The sequence below is a fragment of the Amia ocellicauda genome, chromosome 12, assembly GCF_036373705.1.
Source record: "Amia ocellicauda isolate fAmiCal2 chromosome 12, fAmiCal2.hap1, whole genome shotgun sequence".
NCBI classification, from domain to species: domain Eukaryota; kingdom Metazoa; phylum Chordata; class Actinopteri; order Amiiformes; family Amiidae; genus Amia; species Amia ocellicauda.
The window spans coordinates 2112772-2139192 of NC_089861.1; the positions used below are offsets into that span (position 1 = coordinate 2112772).

Genomic DNA, 26421 nt, shown 5'->3' on the forward strand with positions numbered 1-26421 from the left:
TGACGAGGATTAGGTCTCCGTCTGTGCAAAGGAATTGTTTCGCAAAATAATGGCCAGTGAAGGTCTGTCAGAGAATTCATAATCATATCCTCTCCATCTATGTCCAGCGTCCATGTAGTGTTTATCACGGATGCGTTTTCCTAATGAAGAGTAGCGATGGTTTTAAACTTCATTAAGAAATAAACTCAGAAACTTGGCAAAGACAACATAAAATAACCGCAATTTGTACAGTGAAGTCATGTTAAGACCCTACCTTGAAAATGTGCATTTAAATGAATCAATACATTAATGCAAACCTACTGAAATGTATTTTGTATTGATTGTATTACTGCACATTTGAAATGCTTTATAATGCTTATTGCTGCTAAGAAACAAAGAAAGTTGAAAGTTTTCCTACGGACATACTTTGCTTTAATTTGTTTTTAGTAATCCGTGGTCTGTATCATGATTGAATATACAATATCTCGCCATGCTTTACAATGATTTAACTTTAATTCCCTACTGTTGACTGTAATTTTACATAATAAACTACAGAAGACAGCTGACAAAGACCTCATTCATATTTTATTGTTATTATATATGATTGTTATGGCTTTTTGCAAACAACAGAACAAAACACAATTAATCCAGCACCAGTATTGAGATGATATGGAGACTCGGACTACAGCCTGTTTAGGAATAAATCTCACATTTATTCCAACTAAAACCGCAACTGCAAAAACCAACTAAAGAGATGTTGGCGATTGAATTGGGCAGAAGACGGGATAAATCAAAACAGCAACACATTCCTAAATGTTTTGAAGTTTACAAATCCCAACACAATGATATGTTAGTAGCAACTGCTCTTTAATCAAGCTCTCTGTCTGCCATTCTTCCCATGACTTGCGTGTCTTTGATTCAGTGAAACGAGTGTAATGTGAAATTAATGTGTGTGAGCAGACTTTAGTATACATAAAGGAAATATTCAATGACACGCATGTGAGAAAATTTGTTATAAAAAGCAACAAGGGAATCTGCAAAACATGTGTGTGGAAATATGCGTTTAACAAAAGGCAGTGAGGTTTGGGAAATTATAAGGGAACAATCAGAACCAGAAAGACATAATGAGTAAAACAAATGTACACAAGTGTAAATTACAAAGTGCCCAACAACGATGCCATGCAGGAATTAAACAAAACCATCTGCAACGAATCCCAGCGATCTTTACATCCCCCCAAGATTTAAAAGGTGTCACAGAATAGATATGAATACATGCATGCAAAAAATATATTGATTGACATTAAACTCTCACATACTGGTACTCAAATTGACACCCAGGTGATCAAATAATCGAATAATCTCCTTTTTTGTCAAGTGTGTTTGTTTCCAAAAGGCCTCTTCAGTTATACAAAAATAACATCATTATATAAATTAGTACTGCTGTCACCTTGTAATCAATGACTGCAGTATAGCACGGTAAAACCACAGTATAGCGCAGAAAGATACGGAGCATTTATGACAGGGCAGAGAGAGGGATACACAATATTGGCAAATTCTCAACAGAGAGAGAGAAGTAATCAGTTCTCAGGGCTGAGGGCTGAGGCTCCATATTACCATACAGCCAGTATTTACAGGCCTAGGCAGCGCTGGGGCACAACAAAAATGAATTTGAGGACACTCTCCAATAATGTGAAGTATTTAACAATGGATTACATTCCTAAAGGCCAGTCCATGCTTGTTCGCGCTGCAGAATGAAACGTTGCTGTCAAAGAAATCTGTGTGTTGCACAGCAAAGCTCAATTAAGGAATGACTTCTATCTGGATTTCTGTTCACTGGGTTTAAGTTGATTTACTAACCCAATCCTTTAAGATATGATAATAAGATTAATATAAAGTTGCTATTGCAGAATCAGGAAATATTTTCTTATACCTCATGTTGCTTATTACTTGAACAATGGTATGACTTTCACAAGACGAATGATTTGCCCACACGTGACCAATAAACTTGCGGCAGCATTTACTTCTCATTGGGCCAACTTTGATCAGTTGGCATCTTCACAAACAAGCACATGGAAGTAAAGTGAACCCACATTGTGACCTTTTCCTCTGAGAAAGCCAGGGTCTATCCTTCAGCAGAATGTAACCTTACTGTGGAGGTTGTATGACTCAGCTTGTCGCCTACAGAAATGTCTTATTAATAGTGATCATTTTTACTGATACTCATACACAGTTGGGCCCGCGGACGCACAAAGTCCTTGAGAATATAAATAGCAGCTTGGTGCTTCAGGGTATATTTATTTCCCTTTGATTTGTCGTTATTCCATCTCACAGAGGATTTAAAGGAAACATGTTTATGTGTTTTTTTTACAGCCAGTGCTCTTTATTTAATTACTATTTCTGCCAGTATAAAATGAAATCACATCTGTATAAGCTTAACAAATAAAATAATACTTTTCTTGACTTAGTGTTATTGTAGTACAGGTAAAACTAAACATCTAGTAAACCAGCACACAATGTTTTGTATTTTTACTTTGTGCAAGTTGTTTCTCTCACATTTCTTTCTCTTTCAAAACAAGAGGATCGCTTGGAAATCCTGTTGTGTCTGTTCAGCTCAGAAAAGAAACAAACTATTGCTTTTGAAGGAGAAAAAAATGCACGCTTTTTAAAAACAAGTTATTCTTCATCATCAGCGTTATTGTTAATAAATGTTTGTCACCTACTAGGGCAAACAGTTCTTATTGAGAAGTCAGGCAGCTGGCGAGACGAGCGCATTGATGTCAGAACTTGTTTTTTCTCTTTCAATCATCATAGATCACATGAGAGAAACCAACCAATCACAGAGCATTTCCAAACATTCCCATTCCTCTTATTTTGTGTATAAATGTCACCCAGTGTGTAACATGATTGATCTAAAAAATAAGTACTGTAGGTCTGTCACAGATAGTCACAGAACAAAACATGTTTAAATCAGGAATTTGAATTTTACATTTAACAGATGTGTTATTTTCCCTGTAAAGGTATTCTTTGTTGTTTTCTTTATACAACCTTAAAGCTGTGTATTTATTTGTATTATGGATAAATATATGGACTATGATATGGATCACACATTTGTAGCGCATATTAAAAATAAGTATTTGTCTCAAATGGTTTGAGAGCCGGTAAACAAACTGTCTTCCTTCATTTGCAAATTTACAACAGGTTATTAAGCAGAACATGTGAGACCTAAAGTACTTTATGCAAAGGTCAGTGTGTGTATTAAAGCACACTTACACCAACAGTATAGAGCTGTACACATTTCACCCCTGAGCCTCACAATGTGAACAGGATGACTCAATGTACTGTTCTCTGTACCCACAATGCTGCCCAAGCTATCATTACTCTGTCTGTCAGTCACTAAAAATACACTTCAAATAAGAGGGCTTTTCAGAAGATACTATAAGCAGGTTCTGAACAAACACCTCACAAAACAGTCTTTAAACTACTTGAAACCAGCAATTTACAGATATCACTTTCTCTCTTATGACTATTCAGTTGGACTATTTCATTGTTTTACTTCCTCAAAAAACTAAACAAAACAAAACAAAAAAAACACAACAGGGAACTTTCCAGAGCAGCCAGCCGAACAGAGGTTTAAATCAAACAGAAAATGATCACCTGACCTTAACCTTTACATTTCAAAGCAATTACACAATACCACAGGTGAACGATAATTTAAATACTGAAAGAAAGCTAAACAAAGAAACCAACAATTAAAACAAACCATCAATGTTTACCTGACATGTAAACACATTTTTGTTCTCAGAAGTTTGAAGAACCCATTCTGGAAGATTTTGATTTATTTATTTCCCTGTTCATGTTCTGTAACCCCACTTTAGAGAAATCATTTACATACCAAATTATTGCACAGCTGTTTGTAATGTTTCGGTTTATGCAGCAAATGACTAGTGGATTACAAGTTAATTTTCATTTTATTCTGCTTTCCATTTTGTCACGTCTCAAAGCACAGCAACAGTCTTGGTTTGACCAAGTGTGCCCCTCACTGCCATCTGCCATCTCCCATCGCCCTCCACAACGATATTGTAATTCAGTTGGCAAAATCATGAAATGTCTGTGATCAGTGACAGAGCCACGCCCTATTAAAGTCCTTATGTAGTGCTAATGTGTGTGTGGCAGAACTGCAAAACACACAGAAAGAAACAACAATATCTGATAGTGTGCAATTGTGTTTCTGGAAGATTAAGCAACTCCACTGCATTCTGGGTAATTGTGTTGTGTCTGGGCTCTTGCAATTTCAATATTTACAAAACAGAAACATTTTTAGGTATCATCTTCAACATCACAAGAACAACAAACAAATAAACACAGACACACGAACACCTGCAAGAATACAGTGTCAGATGTAACACGGTTCCTCTATAGTTACAGATTTGGAAACAAACAAATGTTTGCTTGTGACAATTTGACTTGACCGACTCAGACAAGCGCATGTAGCTGCAGTAAGTCGTGCTGCCCCGGGACATCCCACTGGCCAACCCGGCTGAAACGTGCACAGCGTGGAGCGGCTTTTGGCGAAAATCATTCACCCCTGTAAGGTCACAGTTACCACTTCTGAAATCATGACTCATGATATAAATGTTCCTTAATGCTCAAAGTAACTATCCCCGAGTCACAAAGTGCCAGAGTGGTTCATGTAGCCGACTCACATGCATCGCCCAGCTTCTGCACTCAGCTCAACTCCGAACTTCAGTTTCAGCATTTGCATTTGAATCGGTCTATGACACACTCTTTACACCCGGGTTCCATATAAGCAGGAATTGCTCTGCCAGTGATTTGAGTGACATCAACAAATCAGTCAAGTTCGTCAGCTGAGCCCCAGGGGTTTTCCTTGCTAATAAAATTGTGTTTAGAGTCATCATTATGCTGAAATAACAACCCTTCACCTAGGAATCCCCTTAATAAACATATTGCACAATTGTGAAGAATGGAATGACATTATTTTGACTTGTTATTTAAACTAAACCCCCTGTCAGTAAATCCAATCCATGAAACAGCCACCCCTTTGTATACTGTAGTTATTATGGAATTTTTGTGACAATTATTATTTTATTTGACTCTTTTTTCCTTTGCCCATTCCACTCCTCCCTATCGCTGCTTTGACCATTGACTGATAGTGTCCTCCTCCGAAGACATGATGGTGAGCTGCAACTCTAGCGGTACAAAAGGTCCCTTCTTTACGGTCTCAATGTCAAAGGAGCAGCTGTGATGAAGCATGGTGGAGGTCAGCCTGCTCTCTGAAGCCCACATCATTACTGTACTTCGTCTCCTTCCTGGGGCAAATCATGAAGTCACTGTACAATGCTCTTCAGTTGGGTGAGGCCCCTCGTCCGGCTTGATCATGATGTTCACGTCTCCTTTGTCTCAGTTATTCCGGAAAGATGTCTCCAGCCTTCTGGCTGAGAGGGTAATAATTCCACGGGCTGAACAAATGGCAGAAAGCGATGGTCTGAGGTCAGGCGAGTCATCGGAATTGGCTCTCAGACTTAAAATCTTGTAGATGGCGCCACATGCTATTTGAATGAGGACGGAGGAAGATCCTTTCCTGAAAAAGTATCACTGTTGCACAATCAGATTTCCTTCCATGCCACATGTGTGCGGCCTACATGCACTTTGTATAAACAGTTGAGCATATTGAAGTGTCTTTTGTTGATCATGAGGATAAGTGATATCTTAAGGTGATTGGCTGACCCCCAGCATCTGAAAAGCCCCTAATGAATACAATCCCAGTGCCAATTATTTTTTCATCAATGTTAGACTTTCTTTGCAAAAGAAAATAAAAAAAACACGGTGCATCAGGGATGTATATAAATGGAAGGACGCTGCTGCCAAGCGCTTTCCCATATGAAACCAAAACAAGGTCAAAAGCAGTTCTGGATTTAGGCATAAGCTAAGTAAGCTACAATTTAGAGCCTGACATAATGGGAGGCCTTTAAATAGGAAAACTAAATGTCAAGTTTTACTGTGGTGCAAAATTCAGGAGAAGGAAAAAAGACTCTTTAAAAACAGACATTATCCTTCTGATACGACAGACTTATACTGATAGGGTTACAGATTTATTTAGCATAGTGAGTGTGTATTGAAATTGAAATGTCATTACAGTCTATTTAGCACCGCTGTTTCGTGATCGGTGCACAAGAGATCGTAAATACGCTTCTGGAATCAATTATGACATTTATGTAAACAGTGGCTTGTTATTCAGTAGTGCAATCAAATAAAAGGTTGTCGGATTAAAAACAAACGTGGTTTAAAGTCATTTTTGGGTTTTAAGTTAGTTTTTACCTAGTTATTAACCCTAGGTATTTCTGTAACACACTTGTTTGGTAATGAAACCTCTTAAGACAGACATGGCTTAGGTCCTCAGCCTGTGAGAATCCAGAACTGAATAAAAGTGTATTTATATATGACATGAATGAACTGGATGTGCATTTTCTACAACCATGTTTTGATGTTTCTGTACCATTATTTGAAATCCTGCATTTCTTTCAGAAGTGGATTGAAATGCTTTGTCATGATGAAGTGCTCTGTCAATTGATTTTGTTTCTTTGTTTCTAGTTATTTGCACACATCTAATAATGCAGCCTGGCTTCATGTACAATTCGGTCTGTTGTCATGATCAGATGGAAACAGGAGGAAACGCATGCCTGCCCTGCACAGCCCAACATGCTTGTGTTGACTGTGTGTGTGTGTGTGTGTGTGTGTGTGTGCTCTTCTTTCTCAGTGAACTTCAACCTGCTGTCAAGTGACCAGCTGAGGACAAGTCACCTCGGTGGGAGATGTTTGCTCCGGCGGACCTCCGCTCCGTTCCAGTTTGCATCTTCCTCGGCCTCATCAGTCACGCTCTCTTGAAGACTCCGGGGCTGCGTGAGCCGAGATCAAACACCGAGCGCATGGTGGTGAGAGCTGTGATGGGTGCCGAGGCAGAAAGGGAAAGTGAGGCGAGGGGAATCGATGCTCTGATTAACACGTGGTTCAGGGCCGAGGCCGGGATGACATGTTTGTGGCGGAAGGGCACATGGGGATCACCTGGAGAATGCAGATCGATGCACTGTTTAAAGAGCAGGCGGTGAGGAAGCATCGCCCACTCATTTGGTTTAAACTGGATTTCCAAAGCTCTGTTTTTCCCTCAATAATCAATTACTTCTCGTGAAGGTGCACAGAGTACATCACAGCACTTTGCTAGCACTTGTAGGTGTACATTATTCACCTAAGTCCACACTTCTGGCCGTGTTGACTCACTGTATGTGTAGGAACAAGTGACTCGAGGATACACAAACAAGTCTCACCTTGGTTACCCCGTGCTCATGGAAAGTGCAGCTCAGACGAGGGCTGTGGAGGCAGCTAATCTATTATGGTGCACATTTCCGGCACAGGTAGTTTGACTGCATCCTTAATTCAGGCTAGTCTCAAGTGTTGGCTTTGTGCTTTCTTTGAGGTGAGAAAAGCATTGCATTAGAGTTGTGGTGTGCTGTGACCATCAACAAGGCATACATTCAACAGAATTATAGTTATTCCTGCACAGATACAGTACTGTGCAAATGTTTTAGGCACGTGTGAAAAAATGCTGTAAAGTAAGAATGCTTTCAAAAATAGACATGTTAATAGACTATATTTATCAATTAACTAAATGCAAAGTGAGTGAACAGAAGAAAAAACTACATCAAATCCATATTTGGTGTGACCACTGCATAAACTCAGTATGCCCAATAATTCTATAACATATTTTTGTCATGTCGGAAGGGAGAGTCTGTCCACCTCATCTTTCAATTGATTATGTAAAACATGACATTTTGTCTAGGGGCCCATTATAATGTGTGGCCCTTCGATGTAACTCACTGAGCTTCTGCCCAAACCCAGCACTGTGGGCCAGACCTCCCAGAGCGCAGGTTCTGACCGATGACACACACACCAGTCATCGATTATCCAGCATTTAAGACAAATTTGTAGTAGATATTTTCCCCCTCAATGACAGTTGTTTGAACAGTACATATTTTAAACATCTAGTGAAGGAAATATGCTGGGAAAAAACTTACATTTGTTGGCAGGATGATGTTTTGTTACATTTTTGTTTGAGACTTCGGTGGCACTCCGGCACACTACCACTAATGCACAGCTGTGTTTGGTTTTACGGTGAACCATAATTTAAAAAGCATGCCCATATAGAATATTGTTAATCAGCAAGAAATGCATTTTATTTTAGTATTTGTGACTTTAAATTGGAGCTTTCCTGTTTTATTTTAATTTCACATATACACATACACACACACATATATATATATATATATATATATCTCCGTGTTTCCGTGGGAAATCCCTTGCATAAAGCTAATTGAAAATGCAGCTTTCCAACAATATGTAACTTGGTTTGATATGGAACTAATGCCTCTGTGGCACAATCTCAGTTTTGACCAGATTCTCATATCGCTTTCTTTCTGGAAAACATTGAATTTCCCACGCACCTGCAAACACTCTGACAGTTGTGGTGTCTCGTGAGAGGTATTATGCACACAGTCACAATGATATATTACTGATTACTTGTGTGGTTCTTAATATTAATACTGTCAAAAATAAATAAAAAACAAAAAATAATCCATTGATACGGTCAATATAGATGTTTAAATGTACACTATGGCCAGATGCGTTAAAAGGCCACTCAAATTGCTACATGCTTATATGTTCAAACAAACACAACTCCAAGGCTCTGTGAAGCGGTGAGCTACACAGAGCCCCCCCACCCTGGGCTGGACATCTGTTCGCTTTCGAAGACACTGAATTCATTTTCAATCACACCAGTTGCCTTCCAAGCCATTCCCACCAGGGACGGGGACGAAGCGCAGGGTAACTAACAGTCAAACGGCCTGGATCCCACTTGGAGAGGGGGCTGGGATTGTAGCTGCAGGGAGAGGAGTGGTGGGGGTGTGTATGTGTGTTTATGTGTGTGTGTGTCGAGGGGGAGTATCGGACAAGTGTTAACAGATACAGGAATTAAAGCATGGCAGCTATACAGAACATGTGTAAGAGATATCCTCTTGGATGCCGATTGGGACCATTTAGCACAGAGAGAAGTTGTGCATCGCTTTTGTGCGTCTCTCTCCCAGGCAGGAGACGCAGTGCTCCGACACCCGGCCAGATGTGGATCACATGGCTCGGATCTTCTTGCCTGCAGCACTTGCTTCTTGCTTCACTCCTCCAGTCTCAGTGACCCTGTTCTCTTGACTTTAAGCAGTAATAGAGACGGGATTGTGAGGTCTTTTTAACTCGTCATGATTTAATTTAATAATCCACCGTGGTGCCAGAGAGTTGAATCCAAATGTCATCCTTCTTTCTTTTCTTTTTTGGAAGACAAACAACATGCACTTTCTTGGGACCGATTGTTGCGTACGTTGTTTGCATGATGCAACGGATGACACAGCTTTGGAGTGGGCTGTGGTGTTTGTTGTTTTATGTTGCTGGTTTTAATGACGCTCGGTTCATTATGTGTGTAAGGCTGACAGCAGCAAACCAGCACGAAAGCAAAACAGAGCCATTACAACCAAAACAATTGAGAAAGTCTCGAAAACCAGTCACATTTGGACCCTACAAATGTAGCAACAACTGGCCTGTATTAAATCACAACTTCAGACCACCTGACAACTATAAATTGCTCACACGATGTGTAATGACAGCTTTCTGTTAGTGACGATGCTTTCTGCATTGACCCAGGGGTGGTTCATTCAAAGGACACACTATTCTCTCTCCTGGATGGATTCACACACACACAAACACAGACACACACTCATATGCCCATAAAATGAAAAAAACAAAACACAAAACATGAACTGTATATTCATATCATTACAAAGATGGCTTTGTTTTACAAATTAATTAAAAAAAAAATGGTCAGGGGCCACATTCACAGAAAATTGAAGCCACCTGCTGATAGAGAACTAAACATCTGTACTTCCTGTGGCTTTATTTCATTGTCAGATGTTTCTATCTTCAACTTGAATATATAACCGCACAAGCACAAGTTAGTAGTTTACTTCTAGCGGTTGTGTCAAAGTTTTGACGTCACTGGTCCACATTGGTCAGACCTGCATGTTGATCCTGCAAAAAAAAACTGAAACATGAAATTGACGGCCTTGGAATTTTACAGGAACCACTGACCGCTGTCAACCGTACTACGGAGTGCCAGTTGGGACATGCAAGTTATTTCTTAATGCGTGTTGCTAGTGCAATTATATATTAAGGCATGGTACTAATGATTTCACTAATTCGATCATATATTTAATATGTATGTAGGCTACAAAATAACAACAACAAACAAACATACAAAACTTCAGTCTCTTACCGAAGAGAGTGACCATATAATACCCAATACAGTTAGGTATTGCACCCAGTTTTACCTACCTCAGTTTTGGCCCTCCACCACCTAGCACATGTTCAAGCTACGTCAATACAAATACACCCAGTTCAAATAACTCTAACCCTAATGACAAGAACAATAACACAAATTTGATCATTACACATTATTGTTGTCTTTCATCTTTATTATAAACCATGCATTTCAGTGTCCACCGGGGAGACTTTTCAATAAGCAATGACCTGCTCTAAGACATCCCATTGTCAACAGTGTCTACTCAGCTTACACACAACGTTGTAGTGAGGTTGTGGGTTGGTTGAGGCCAACACTATGTCGCCACAAGGTTGTAGTAACCTGATTTTGTTAGCTGGGTAACTCCACCCCACACGAAAAAACTAATATATCCAATCATAGGCGTAGGTTTAGGGGCGAGAACGTTAAACTGTCCCGCCCAATAATGTGTTCCCAATCCCAACTTCATATAAGTAGTGGACCTGACCCTCCACAACTCCACAACTACATGCATGAACCCCCCAATCCTGAAACCAACCCTACCCCACTGTATACAACAAATAAACACACCACACAACTCTACATGGGGACATCCTCACTCACTGAAAGTCAGTTTTGTTTTCAAGTTTACAACTGGGGTAGAGTAGAGGTTAGAGGATGGTAGGTGCCCTTTATACTGGGAAACACTGGTGTTGGCATCTCAAAAGCACTGGCTGTGTCCTTATGCATCCCATTCAACACCTTGTATTGGTCGCTTTTAACCTTTGGCATTCACTAGGGGTCGCAAGAAGTCAGAAAACCAATCTGACAGCCAGACGGATGAACCTGCAGCTGCGTCCCGTCACGACCCGCCCAGTGCGCCGCTATTGAAGCACAGCGCTGCTCACACTTGTGCGCTCCTGTGTCCTGTGTCCTGTGTCCTGTGCCCTGTGTCCTGTGTCCTGTGCCCTGTGTCCTGTGTCCTGTGTCCTGTGTCCTGTGTCCTGTGTCTGCTATTGGTGCTCACCTTGTTTCACATCGCCAGCACTCAGTGATTATGAAACTGGAAGTGGAGGTGGAAGGAGGATCCGTGTCTGTGGTTTGAGGAAAGCGAGGTCTCTGATGTGCGATTGAAAGCCTTCCTTCTGTCCCGGATTGTTAGGAAAGAGAGACTGGAGGTTATAATTACATTTCCAAATACTGTCACAAGGCAACTGGGTAGCAGGCGACTCTGTCAGTAACTTCAGAGACAAGCAAAGTGACAGACTGTGCTAGTCTCCTCCCCGGTCTTCCCTTCTTTGTAACGGCTTTCCTCCTTTTCACCCACTTCCATCCTCTGTGACAGCCTTTCTGCGGCCGTGTAATTGTCACACTGTTTTTAACAGCCACCTTCAGTGCGTTGGGGGTCCCCTTGAGAGAGACGGTTACTGTATCAAGACATAGCACAGGCGTCCAGTGACAGAAAGAGCAAGCACACCCCCTCGCACATGAAGGATCATTATATCTATTTTTATTTGCTGCATTATTGTTTTAAACATCCAGATAGAGATGGCATATGTGTAATAAACCCAAATAAAGCGAGCAGCAGCCCGTGCGCTCCGGGTCGGGACAGCCGGGGGGATTGGCGGCGTGACGTCACCGCGCACCTTGCCGAGAGGACTAATCTCCCCAGGCGCAGGTCCAGTGCGCCCGTCTCACTGGGGACATGGGCAGGTTTGGACACAGGCAGACGGCACCGGGACACGCAGAATTGGGGTTATTACTGCTGCTGAAGAGCTGCCGAGACCTGGAGGACATGCAGCCGCCAAGGAGCCAGAAAAGTCGCGCTTTTGCTGCGCACAGCTGAGCCCGGCGCCCGGTATGTATGCGGGTCGAGCCGCTGTGTTCGGGCGCTTAGGCAGAGGGACTGCAATCCAGCGCAGCGTGAACTTGTATTGACCTGCTGTTATTTCAACAGGACATGTATTACATTAAATATATAGTTTATTATCCCGGAGATTCGTTGACACAGAAACCACAAGCGCAATGCATCCGTCTTCAGTTGCGCGAAAAAGGAATAATGATATTTTCTTTGGAAGTTGCAAAACCAGGGTACAGGCATTTTAAATACTTGTGGCTTAAAAAAAAAGTTGTCTTTGTAGTATTCACAAAAAGAGTAACAGTACCGGTCTGTGATGACTCCATAGTGCCGTCCCAGGGAGATCCCGCAGATTGACCTCCTAGGCTGAGCCTGGTTACAGCTGAAGGGCTCACAGCAAACTACAGCAATACACATGACAACAACAACAACAACAACAACAACAACAACAACTCGGCAATCTCTGTGCTTTTTGCATCATGGTGGAAATGTTCAAAACCAGGCAGACCTGCAGAGTCTTGCGCTCCTGGGTTCGTTTTATATCTGATCCTATTGAAACACATGTACCCGCCCTGTGTCCCTCCCACCCAGATACCCCGGCATTGACAGATACGGGTGGAAAGTGGGATTTAAAAGAGCAGGGACGTGCGAGGTAGGATAACATACTGGAGGGCCAGCTGAAATACATTTTACGATAATGCAAATTAAATACATATAGAAATAATACACTCTTCCTTTCCATTCAATGTATCCATGTGTCTCTTAGTGCTTCCCAGTCTGTTATTGGGATGCTATGAATTGGGAGGAGCATAATTTAGTTTGGAGAGGGAGAGCAAGAGAGAGAGAGAGAGAGAGAGAGAGAGAGAGAGAGAGAGAGAGAGAATATGTATAGCATAACTTTAACTCTATTTCAAACTATCTATGCATCTATTTATGTATCTATCTATGTATCTAAAGCCTGACTGGTACGTGGTGGAGGGTAATCTGTTCAGAAACAATGAAATGTGTTAATGTGTCGAAAGTAACACCCGCACAGTGCCTCACCCCCCATGGCCGGGGCTGTAACAGGAGCCGCTGCGGGGCTTTATTACTGGAGTCTCACCTAGATGGGAGCTGCCCCTCTCTCAGCATCCGGCACTCTTACACCAGGGGGCTACAGTTGTCAGGGTTGCTCTCTCTTTTATACTGCCACACGCAACGCTTCATGTCTTTATGTGTGCATTTATTGTTGCTTTAACAGCGACAGTCCAGCTATATTTCAACCTTATAGCACAGACTTCTAAATGCCTAATGCTTCATTTAATTTAATTGTATTCATTGTTTATGGTTGATTTATTCGTTTATTTTTGTTGTCTGTTTATCAATCTGTAAAGCGATCTGTGACTACCCAGCGAAGGGCGCTATACAAAATACAAATTGATTGATTGATTGATTGATATCTCAGACAGCCAGCCTTGCGCAGGAACAGCGAAATGTAACCATAGAAGAAACCGATATTGGTAGTTTGAGACGGAGCTGTCCAGCCGCGGTTATTTTTAGCCAAGTCTAAAGCTCACAGAGGCATTGTTGCTCGTTGCATGTGTGCATTGCTAAAGTCGGCATTTCTCCTAAAGTGTCGGAGCTCCCGTCTTGCGGAGTTGCTGCGTCCCGACTGAGCCGCAGTTCAAGTCCTCCTCCTCTCCTCTCCTCTCCTCTCCTCTGCTCTCTCCCAGCCCGTGTGAAGTTGTGTTTATTATCCACAGAGCGGATCAGAGGCGCTCCGGATCTTGACCCTGATTGTATGAATAAGTAAGCAGGATGCTGACGATTGTTAGATGGCTGTAGGATTTTCGTAAGTGAGCAGAAAAAGTGCCAGGGCTGGCTCCGTGCCCCGCCGCGCTGCTGGCCACCAGGACCCTCTGAGTGTGAGCTCCAGTGACTCAGTGTTGTTTTAAACATTTGCGTCCTGTTGCACTTTTTTTTTTCTTCATTTGTTTGTGATGCAGATCTGGAACCTCTACTTTCCCAACAGGGTTTGCACTTGGTGAAGAGAGAAGCCCACCGGATCCAGCAGCCGCACAGGGGAGCCGAGATGCATAAAGGGACCGGACTGCGACCACGCTGGTAACTTGGAGGGCTGTCATCCATCAGATGATATAAAGCCACGGTGGCTTTGCAGCGACCTTCTGCATTCCTCTATCAGCCCCTCACCGACAGAAAAAAGGGAGACAATCTATTTCTTGAAAGGGCAAAATCCAGCTTTCTTTTCTTCTGTCCATTCATTACTTGGTCTGCATCCTCTGGGCACTGACATTGAAAATGCATTGGATCACGTTTTTACTGGCCGGATTGACTTTTTGGTGGGAGCTGTCAATATCCAATGGCTTAGACTATGAATACAGTTATGACTATTATGAAGAAGAAAAAGCTGAGTCGATTGACTACAAGGACCCCTGCAAAGCTGGTAAGTACTGCTGTTTAACTCATTACTGCCAGAGATCACTGCTCTAATACCTGATTGAATGAATTCAACACACAGGCGGTGTTACACAGTTATTTGTTTTAATTGATTTTAAGTAAACGGTTCGCCACTTAGCGATTAGTCAGCGATTTTTATCTAATGGTCAAATATTTATTGAACAACAAGAATGACAATAGTCTCCACGGTGACAATTGACCATTGTCCCGAATTGTGCGCTCACCTCAAATGGCCTGCAGACGTGTTTGATCTCCACTCAGGTGTCGGAGAATAACTTGCTTCATTGGCAAGAGGAGGTGAATACTCTTCCCTACATTATAAAGCGCTACACTTCAAACCCCGTCTTTTTACTTTTATCCTTAACTTGCCTTTGAAACTTCATCCCCCCTGGTTCTCAAAACACACACACAGACTATAAACATAGAATAAAATATCAAAAATTGGTTTTATGCAATAGCTCAAATGAAGTAATAACATAAAAGTGGCAACAATTATTATTACTATTATTATTATTATTATTAGTAGTAGTAGTAGTAGTAGTAGTAGTAGTAGTAGTTATAGTTAGTATGTAGTTAATATGTAGCAGGACAGTTTCCCCCGGTGACCCCTGTCCTGAGCCGTGTGCAGGTCTCTGTCATGCGTAGAAAGTGTGCACAGATTTACGCACAGTCCATCCTCTCACCCATTCACCTGTGTGTGTGTGCAGATCCTACAGCTGGGGATTAGGCACGGTCTGACTGTGCACAAGTGCACGTTAAGAGGCTTCGGTGTGATTATTTTGATCTTTGTATTATTGTTTCCATGATATATATATATATATATATATATATATATTCCCCCTGTTGAAGCAGTGTCATCTGTATTGTGGATGCTTTGTTAATTTCTATCATTGGGGTCTCGATCTAAATGAGCCTTTCTAGCCTTTATAAGATTTTGACTGATTTTATAGCGGTAGGGTGACATTGCTTTAGGTTACCCTAACTGGTTAGATTATTCACTATCATATTTTTTTTGCAAACCTAAATTAAATGCATACATAAGCAGACTGCGGGGGAATGGGCCACCAGCTCAGTCTGCATCATAAAGAGTTAATTTACTAGAAAATGTAATTTAAGTTTCCTTCAGGGTCATCCACCAAAACTGTATCCAGCAGAGAACAGCAAATATTTGAAGACCCTCCTCCCACACCCCCATGAGAAAATGCGTTTTCCTTGCAGTGTTGAGTAGGACCCACAAGATAAGACGTGCAGTTCCACCTGATCAGACTTTAAACACTGTCCACCAACCCACACAGTCACAAACGACAAGCCAGTGTCGGGGGCAGCTTTGCGTTTGTCTCAGGCTTTCTACGCAGTGGGGAACCCAGTCTCAATATCAATGGCTGGGGGGTTCATTTATGCTTGGAAGTGGGTGGGAGTTTCTATGTAATATAGGTTTTAGACTGAAATAACAACAAGGGGGTATGTCTGTCCTTTATTTTGTGCATGCTGGCGGGAATCTCAAACAGAAGACCCGGCTCTAACATGTTCCAAGCTTACCCACACGGACCAAACACCAAACCTTCTGTATATTTAACATATTTGGGATGTATTTTAAATATGTTTTAGTCTGTAATCCATGTATTTATTTCATAGGTTGCAAATATATGGTGAGATTGATTTCCACTATATATTTCCAATATTCCAAATCAATATTTTGATTAAAGACTTACATGTGTTCAGAGTATATTTAATGGGTTTTAAATATACAACATTTGTGACACATAAAAAAACAGAAGGGTTGCATGTTTCTACCACATAATAAAACATGTATATATGCAACCATTGAGCCAGACCCATAAGAGCCTGTTATTTCGTTAACTGGTGCCAAATTGACCATCTCTTTGATTTTCTGTGAAGAGGGGAATATGTTCACTGCCTCCCCCCAGGACTGTGACCACCACCGAGGGGGGCGGCAACTACAACTAGCTGTACAATTCTGGTTATTTTAATAGACCATTTCTGTCCATTGAAAACGGGATGGTCAATAAATCCGACAACACATACATCAGTCTGTGTGTGCATCCTCATTCACCCCTCTGTGGTTTGGTCTTTACTCCCCAGTGATTGTGCTAGGGCAGTGTGTCCGGAGAGAGCAGATGTGTCATGATTTTGCCTCTCAAAAAGGTCTTGTAGAGCCTCTTATACAGTAAGGTGCTGTTCCTGAAAAGGCAGGATTGCGACAGTGTAGTTTTTTGTGCTGTCAGGATGCCTGAAACCAGCTAAAAAAAAAAAAAAGTTTTGCTTGCACGGAAAATAAATAAATAACAGAATGCCTGTTCGTTTCTCTCCTGGCGTGAAAGCACACTCAGACCTCGCTTTGCACAGTTATAATGAGCGAGAGGCAATCATATCCGCGCATTCTGAAATAACTGATTGGTTTGCAAAATCACACTAATCTCCTTAAAGTGATTGCATTACTTTTCATTCTGGGAAGTGAAAAGGGTCGTGGTCACCTGTAATCTGATGAGATGTCATTTCCATTGAATCTAATTAAGCCTTTCAGAATGTCCTATTTGATCGGCTTGGGTCGGTGTGTTTGCCCGTAAACCCTTTGTCTCTCTGCAAACGTCTTAATTGAGCTATAGTTTATGTGCATCCAGATTCATTGGTTGCTTTGCAATGCCGAGGGCACCGGTTTATCCTCTGGATTTTACAAACACTCAAATACATCTGAGAACTTACGTCATGACTCGTTGATATCACAGCATATCAAAGCATGTGCACGACAACGACTGGAGTTCATAGAGACATGGGTGTATAATAGAATCATAACTGCAATTATATAATGAATATCAATGCATATCGTTAAGTATACATGAACATTAAAGCGGGTGTTAAATTATCAGCAAAGTCATGTTTGGTTTTGATATTGTAGCCCTTTAGATATACAAAACTCAGTGTCATAATTATGGCGAACAATAGAGAAATGAGCACATATCAGTGTATCTAAAATGAGAAGGCGCAAATGTGTGTGTTGACGTAAGACAATAATGCCTGATTCTGATAAGAGCAATAGTTTGCGTCTTATTCGCATAAAGTGTTTATGATGGAAATGTGGGAGTCTGCAGGTGAGCCAAGGCTGCAGGCTGAGACGGCTTTTTGATACAGAACTGCAACAAAGAAAACCCAGAAAAGCAGACCAATATAACAGTGACATTTTAAAAACAACATTGTTATAATATACATCTCATGCTTTTTCATTTGCCACGATTAAAAGCAAGTATTTTCAGATGTCAAGGTGATGTTATCAAGCTATCTATCTTGCTGGCAAAGCTGTAGGTATTCTGTTACAAAAGCCCGAGCCCTGATGCGGTCTCACTTCAGAGCAAATAAACATCATGCATTTTCTAAATATAATCGCTCAATGGATTAATGTCCTTGTCACTTCATACTATTTAAAAAGGCTCCACTGACAGACATGATGGGGCAGAGGCCGCGTTTTAAAGTGGATACATATCGACAGCTGAAAGACAGCTGGAACACAGGAAGACAAAATCAAAGTCCCGGATTAATTGCCTTAGAGCTGGGTTATTCTCCTCCGCTGTGAGGCCCTCACACACAGCAGGCGCACATTTGATGTCTTCGATGCAGGAGTAATTACATGTTCGAACTTGTCGTGGAATTCGAGAGTCTTGACCTTAGCGCTGTGCCTGCTATGAGAATAGCCGACGATCTGCCACACAGAAGCCTGCAATTACACAAGAGGACGACGGTAATGGTAGTGTTGAGCAGCTAAAAGGAACAGATTAGGATACAGGGCCGTAGAAACGCAGGGCGCTCAATCTCCAGCGTGGGTCTTCCGGGGTCCGAAGGTAAACCTCAGCCCCCGTCCCCATCTGTGTGCATTATTCAAGACAAATGGCCTTTTGGGGGTGTTTGTGTTTCCTCACAAAGTCTATATAGCAAGGTGACGTGTTAGAAATGCTTCAGATCATAGCGCCGTGGGGAGGATCTCAGTGTATACATGAGCACTAAGCCCATGTAGATTCTGGCCTCTGAACAGGGGGCGTTCCTTTGCCTGAACAATTGTGTGTGTGTGTGTGTGTGTGCAACAGACTGCCAGACCAGCTTGTGGATGCTTATTATCTAAAGACCTTCAAAATTTGTGGATTAGAGTCTCAGTCGGCTCGTACAAGGTGACGGGATACGCATGGACAATAAGATCTCTTCCTCTGGTGTGTGTGCGCGTGTGTGTGTGTGTGTGTGTTTGTTGTAATTACCCACAGTGTTAGTAAAGCAAACCATTTGGTCCTGTTTGTGCGAGAGCAGTTCTGCGAGAGCTCGTCAGTAGCCTGTCGTAAAAGGCGTAACAGCTCCCACTAAACGCTCTGCCAACACACTTGCTCTGGGGCCTAATGGAGCAGGATCTTTGTTTGCTCTGTGTTTCTGTCGGGGGAGCGCAGGCAGTGCAATATTTACTCAATCCATACATAAATACATTCACACATTCCACACGTTTGCGGTAAGGTACCCCTTCGCACGGCTTGGCTAACTGGCACGCTCTCATCACTGGCCAGCTGGAGCAGGGAGGCCACAGTATAGTATCTACACCCTTCATCTGAAAGAGTGTTGCTTGATGATTTGTTTAGATTATTCATTGTCATTACCTAAGCTCACTTATTTATCACCCACCCGTCTGATGCTTATCCAGAGTTTGTTGGTGAGATGATGAGCCCCCCTATTTATTCACTGTAATTGACTGGAATCTGGACATCTTTTCTCCCTGATACTGCTGATGCGTCACTAGAGTTTAACGAACGTCCTGCGGTCTTAAGCTAAATCAGTCACCTAGCATCTTGACTAGGTCCCGAGGTGGAAAATTCCTGATGCCGGCTCAGACCCTTTCAGACGTTTCCGGCAACAGAATGCCACGGAAAAGGCTGCAAACGTTTCTGTGTGAATGGGGCTTTTGGAGGTTGTTGGATGTGGTTAATAGTTTGACTACCATAACCGCTGACTTACTACCTCATCAAATTGGTGTGTCCCCAGCATCTGTCAGACACATAGAGAGAGAGACAGACACAGAGACAGAAAGAAAGAGTGTGTGATAGAGAGAGAGGCAGAGAGAGAGAGAGAGATTAAATTAATTCAAAATCATTCCATCTAAACTCAGCTAGAGCTGCAGAAGCTCCCCCTTCACACTCATAAAAACGTGACAGTGACGGACGATGGCTCATCAGTGGGGAAAGTTTCATCCCGCAATGGCCGTTCAGGCCTCCCCGCAGCTCCAGCGTTTCCTCTCTGCTGATCCCCTTTCCTGAGATCCTGCCGGGATGCTCTCAAGGTCAAAGCGAATCGTGGTTTGCCTTTAAAAATTGATGCCACATTTCATTACTGACAAAGCTAATTTGCAGCAGCTCACTGGTAATTTGGCGGAGGGTGGCGGGAGAGCGTTTCGCTGCTGTATTCTCCGGTGGTTTAAATCTATCATAAAGCTAATTCTTTAACTGATCTAATTAAATACAGAATTCCAGATAACTAGCACTGCATTTGTTCCCGAAGTAATGTCTACATAAACGAAAAGGAAAATGTGCAACTTTCTCAACTTCTTATTTATGTGTAGAGTTGGTTTGTTAGGTATGATTGTTGACTTGCATTTACCTAATTTAAATGAATGTTGAGTTCGTCAATCCCCATTCATGCAGGTCTTATCTTTACAAGGTTAAAGATAAGATAAGATAAACCTGTGCTTAATTGTAGTGAAGCGTTTTAAATAAAGATCACACCTTTTCTAGTCAGAATCTGGGGATTTTTATACAAATGCACTGAGGAGGGAAAACAGACCAAATAACTGTGTAAACATTTCTACCTTTCTTGTGTAAAGACATCTCTGGCACTTAATTAAATAGAAATTGGCCTAATTATGTGTTTAAATCTGTCACTCAAAACCGTTAAAACTAATGAAATTGCCTCTTGGAGAAGGATGCATTTATGTCAAAATGATGGGGTTTGACTGCACTAAGGAGGTGTCTTTTTTTAATAGTACCTTTTCCATGTGTAATTACAGGTGGGCTCAAATTGCCGTTTATGGTACACATAACAATCTTGTAACTACTAAGCAGTTTCGCCTGACATTGACTGTATTTTTAAGAAGAGAGATATGCTGTAGAAAAGAAAAGATGGGTGACTTTTTGTTTTGATATCAACGGATGGGAGGCATATGTTTCATAAGGTCTCTGAGGCCACATTCAGGGAAGCAAGTGATCAATTGCAGCAAATGATTTTAAGCAAGCTGGGCAGGAAAACCACTTTACAATCCGTGACCAGAACTCTGGGACCCACAACTCTGTCCTGGGATGAACACTGAGTCTCGGTAGGACCGTCATCCATTACAGTGTGTAAATGGGTTTCCTGCTGCTTTTTACTCTCAAAGAGAGTCTTAAGACAATGATTTAAATAATTAATTTAATTTCACTCATGGAATAGATAACCCTTAATTGGGACTGCAACTCCTACTTCTGTGGGTAGGGACACGTTTGAATAGTTCTGAAGCGTCAAGAAAATAAACCATTTAATTGAAAATCGTGCCAATACAGCGGCCTGTGCTTTCCAAAGCGTGGCGGTTGTGTGCAGTGAGCTGGTAATGAAGTAACTGTCTTAAGAGTGCTTGTTCCAAAATTGTGTCTCCTAGTCCTCTGAGACTGTGATAGAAAACACTCAGCTCTGATATAGACCTGTAGGAACACGAGATTCATTAATTAAACAACCCTGACACCCCCGAGACGCGCAGGCAGTGTTCTCTCGCCCCCGGCTGATTAAGATGCCTGCAAAGCTGACTATAATCGGCAGCCTGGATTCCACGAGAACTTCACACCAGCTTTGAATTTGCAAAAGACCGACTCCCAGCGTTTGTTGGCGTCTGCTCGTGCGCCACAAATATTCTCGAGTCTGCTTAATGGAAGCCTCCTGGCTCTGACTCGGGAGAGGGGCTTGAACTGATGTCAAGGATTGGGTTCAATCTGGTCTTATGCAGCATATGGAATCAAATGTCTAATTCTCCGGGTCTAGCACAGGCCTCCTTCACTGAGAGTGCAACTGCAGTGCCGCGTTGTTGTCTTTTTACGCCATCGTGTAAAATCTGCATCCCAAGAAGTCGGAGTCCCGTGCCATGCCACCGTAAACACAGAAGCCAGGAAGCGACGGAGGAGCTTTCAAAATTCTTCCATGGATGACTCACTGAAATCAAAAGGATTTCTTTCTTCCTCTTTGGGGACGTACCCAAAGCAGTTAAAGCAGTTAAAGGGAGAGCGTAACCTCTTATCACTTCATGGAAAGCAGAGCGGTACTATTACTAATGTCACAAAGAAAGAAATAACCGCAGTGTTGCCTGCATCTTCAGTGGTTACATGTATGTCACTCATCAATGCACACCCATCTGTTAGTTTCATATGAATGAACTTGCATTTTCATGTGTATCAATGCCATGTTGTTAATCCAGCTCTAGAAAAGGGTTCCCTCACACACAAGTGCTTCTTCTCCAACTTCTGGACACTAGCTGACCCTCCTGCCCTTCCCGAGATCGAGCCTCTCAAGTCAACGACGAGCGTGACTGCTTTCCATCCTAATTGAACACACAAGTGACAACATCGAGCGCTCTGCGTTGGTAATGCGCCACCGAGGCCCCACTCTGCGAGATGAAAACATTTCTGCGCGGCTGTGTCAGCAAGTCTCGCTCGCCGCGTGTCCAGGCAGGATAATCTGAATTTCAAATGATACAAGAAACCTTTGGAGGCTTAGTTTCAAAGAAATAGGTGGTATTGATTTATTGACTTGCAGAATCTCATTAAATTCCTTTTTTCTTTTTTGGAGTGGTATATAATTTTTAATCTTAAATAGCTACTGCATGCAACTTTTTTCCAGTGTGTTTCTATGGTGTTCAACGAATGTGTCTTTGTCGTTTTGCTTGTATAGTAAAGCCTGATCGTGTCTGATCAACATACGAGAGGGCCACACACTTTGTGCGACTCGAGAGCAGTGGAAAAGGATGAGATCATTTTGATTGACTGTAGTGTCAGAATAAAATGCCTCACATCTCCCTGATATGAAAGCAGTGTCTGTTGTATTATGAGAAATAAGCTTATGAATTTTCAAGAACAAAGCACCGCAGTTTTCCATCTGTTAAAATACAGTGAGTATTTAAGTCAGTGGGATTTCAGGCCAAAATCAAATCGGAATCACACCCCACCTGTTCAGACACGGTCACAGTTTTGGGGTCCGACTCACGTTGTACTTGAAATTAAGTTAAAGAAGCTGTCAGTCAACACAATGTAAAAATCCCCATATACTCCCAACTCTAACAAATTGCATAACAGACGTTTTGTGAAAGGTCCATTCTCCATTCTGGTTGAGAATGATAAACACAAATTATGTTTCATGTGTTTGAAATTGGTGTTTTCGAGTCTCATTTAAACTGGACAGGACTGTTGCTATACTTACACACACGGGCACTTCTTAATCGGGGGATTCATGTGATTTAAATTATACTGTTAAGTTGTTTAGAGGGACAACAACAGACGTTAGCAGGGTGAGACAAAGACTCTATGTTTTGATTCCAGATGAAAGCTTATTGAATAATGTCATTGCAGTACACAGTGTCTGACATTAAAGGTCATCGGCAGTAAGCGCACAGTGAAGGATCTCAATGTAAATAAAGTGTATCTTCACAACAAAAAACTATTATCAGAGACAAATCAGATTGGGACTGCACAGTGTAGTAAAAGACACATTTAAAGACACATCCAGCACTACAACAATCAAACAACACAATACCCGGTATCGAATCAGACTGCACGGGCAACAACTGATTCAGCACAGAGAAGAGATCGGACACCCGGCAGTGCGTTCTTTCACTGCGTCGGTATTGTCTTGCAGCTGCGAATAAATTTGTCCACATCTTCCCAGGAAATGCCTTATTTTTTAATCTATAATTCAATTACATTTAATTCAATTCAGTTTTTATTAAGTAAAGCCTCTTTCGTAACAAGTGAGTGCTACACACAGTGAAAAGAAACAAAATACAGCCTCCCCTAGGGTATCAGACTGAGAAAATAAATATTTTTGTCGACACTGTAGTATAGGAGTTATTTTTCTTCTTCTTCTTTTTATTCTTGTTATAGTTAGGAGACACATTTATTCAAGATTACTTGTTCATTGCTCATTGTGGGGCTCGACAGGAGAAAGCAAACTTTAAGCAAATCGGTGGGAAATGTCACTTTATGCATTATTTATGAACACATAGTTTACTGCATAATGATGTAGCTTAAAGAGTGATTTTATGGAAACAAGGCATTTATATATTCTTACATTTTTTATTTTGCTATATTGATTTACCGATTTTTAAAGTAGTCAGTACTTTCATATGTAATTTTCTTATGTGTGCAAAACCATAAAGCAGTTCCCAGTGTTTTGACATTCTGGAGGTCAGATCTCGAGTGAAATCAATGTGGGAATAGCTTCCCCTGCATGTGCTGTTTACAGCAGTTTCAGAATGTGTGACTCTCTGGGGCTGGGCGTCTAGATTCAATCAGGTGCTTTATTTAAAGTCTTGATATAAGATTCTTCTCTATTACTCCTTTCTAATAACCACCATGATCACTGGTTAAGCCCCATCCTATGGTAGGACAAAATATTGATTTGGTCCAGGCTTAAGGCAGAATGGGATGCACTCCTGTACACAAAGGGTGGTGGGGGTGTGGAACGAGCTGCCCAGCCAGGTGGTTGAAGTTGATTCCGAAGGATCTTCGATCAGGAAACGGCTGGACGAGATCTTCAGAGCTATAAAATAGAAAGCAAGTTTGGAGTTTGGCTCATTGCATGCTTTTTAGAGATCATGTTTTTCAAATAAACACTGGAACAGTCGGCTAAAGAGCAACCTGTAACCGGCACCAGCGAAACAGTAAAAACAGATTTATTATGCATATCTATTTTCACAAGGTTAATGCTGTGAGGATCAAAAGAGACCAAGACACGCATTCTTTCAGACTCTTGCACAAGTTAATGCAGAAACATTAAACCCTTGATCAGAGGATGTATTAAAAATTGAATACTGTAACCATTATATATATATATATATATATATATATATATATATATATATATATATATATATATACACACGACTGCTTCAACAATAAACTCCTAACGTTGGACTGGAACAAGGTGTCTCACTGTGAACCAGATGAATACTGGCTTTGTAGCTTCAAAACAATCGTACGTGAAACCTAAGCTGGTGTGTCACAATTCATAGTGTCACAAAGGTGCCATCTGACCTGAGGGTGGAGTTACAACAAGGCTCACAGATTTTATCAGCTTCATCTTCCATTTGTGTAAGAGCCGAGGGGGCTGGGATTTTCTTTTCTTGTTTTCTGTGTAATAAGGAAGCCAACAAATCTTGTCCATGTTCTGTTAATACGCCTCTCCTGGATTCAAGAGTTTAACAACAACAAAAAACAAACCTTTTACTGATACCCAATCTACCCTGACTGGTGGGCAGTCTGGGTGAAATCAAAGTCTCTTTCACCAGCAGCACATGACCAAAGAGCCAGTTAGGGTCTAATCCAGGAATTATTCTCAACGCTGCGTTAAAGACACTTAAATGGTTTTGCGTTTCAGCTTTACCAAACTCATACCCCACCGAGCTAAACTGCAAATTAATTAACTGCTCTGCTCAGAAGATAAACGCCCCGAGAGGCAATTAAAACCATTTGTAAGACTGTCCTCAATTAAACCAGCAGTGCTGAGAGGAACTCCTCTGGCGACCGGCGAAGAAGTCTCCGACAGTAAGGGAGACACTAATGAAGATTACCTTTGTTTGGAGACATAAATAAATGAACACCATCCTTTGTTGTCTGCCACTAGACTAGCAAATTGGGCTCCCCATTGTTGTTCTCATGCCGGGATTAATGCGGAGGGATTAAAGGTCCTGCCCGCCCCCCCCGCCCCGGCTCACAGCTGATGTGTTCTGGAGCGAGGATCCTCCCGTGCCAATCGGATTGCAGCTTTGATATCTGTAAAATTGTCCATTCAGGCCGGGCTGTTGTCACCTGTCGAATGCCTCGAGTCCTTTTCGTTCTCCGTCAGTTTCTGGCTCTTCATCTGTCGCTTTTACAGAGCGGTTGTGCCAGTTTGCCAGTCCTGCTATGAATTCCTGTTCTTTTTTCCACCCTCTTTCTCTCCCTCTTTCTTTTTTCGAGTGAAGTCACAATTAAAATGCTCCCAATTAGGCCTGGATGCAGGTGCTGAGATAAGCTGTATCATAATGTGCAAATGAAATGCACACCACCAATGCATTTCCTGCTGCCCCCTCTCCCGTTTGTTTTGTGTTGATCAATGGTCTTGGCGATTACGTACAACAGTATCTCAGCGAAAGGGATATTTTCAAGTCTACTGAGCGAAAGTGTAAATCCTTTTCAAGTCAATTAATCAGGTTTTTGGACTTGTGCTCACATGGAGATATTAGTCTTAAGCTGTGACCACCTGACTGAGGAATCTGTGACTGTTCTTGTGCCTCCAGCACAGTTTCTGTCAACCCCACACGAGATGAAAGCAGATTTAATTTCAATTACTGAAATAAATAAATAGATGTTGCAAGATCCACGGCCGATCGTGAGCATCATCACATCTTTCTGGCAGCGCTGTACAGAAGGTGGCTTAATGTTTCTAAAAGCCCAAGTGGCCCAGAACATTCTCCTGTTCTGAA

The 26421-nt window shown here is 41.8% G+C and overlaps 1 protein-coding gene across 2 annotated transcripts in view; it reads left to right on the top strand.

The window, feature by feature from the left end:
- Window positions 1-13408: 13408 nt before the first annotated feature.
- The window catches only part of tll1 (tolloid-like 1), a 70564-nt gene continuing 57551 nt past the window's right edge, over window positions 13409-26421 (top strand). The window contains exon 1 of one of the 2 annotated variants that reach the window (XM_066718057.1): window positions 13409-14667. In XM_066718057.1, the coding sequence (XP_066574154.1) occupies window positions 14523-14667 (145 nt within the window). In that variant the 5' untranslated portion in view covers window positions 13409-14522. The remainder of the gene's footprint in view (window positions 14668-26421) is intronic. The other variant, XM_066718058.1, reaches the window with a different exon arrangement.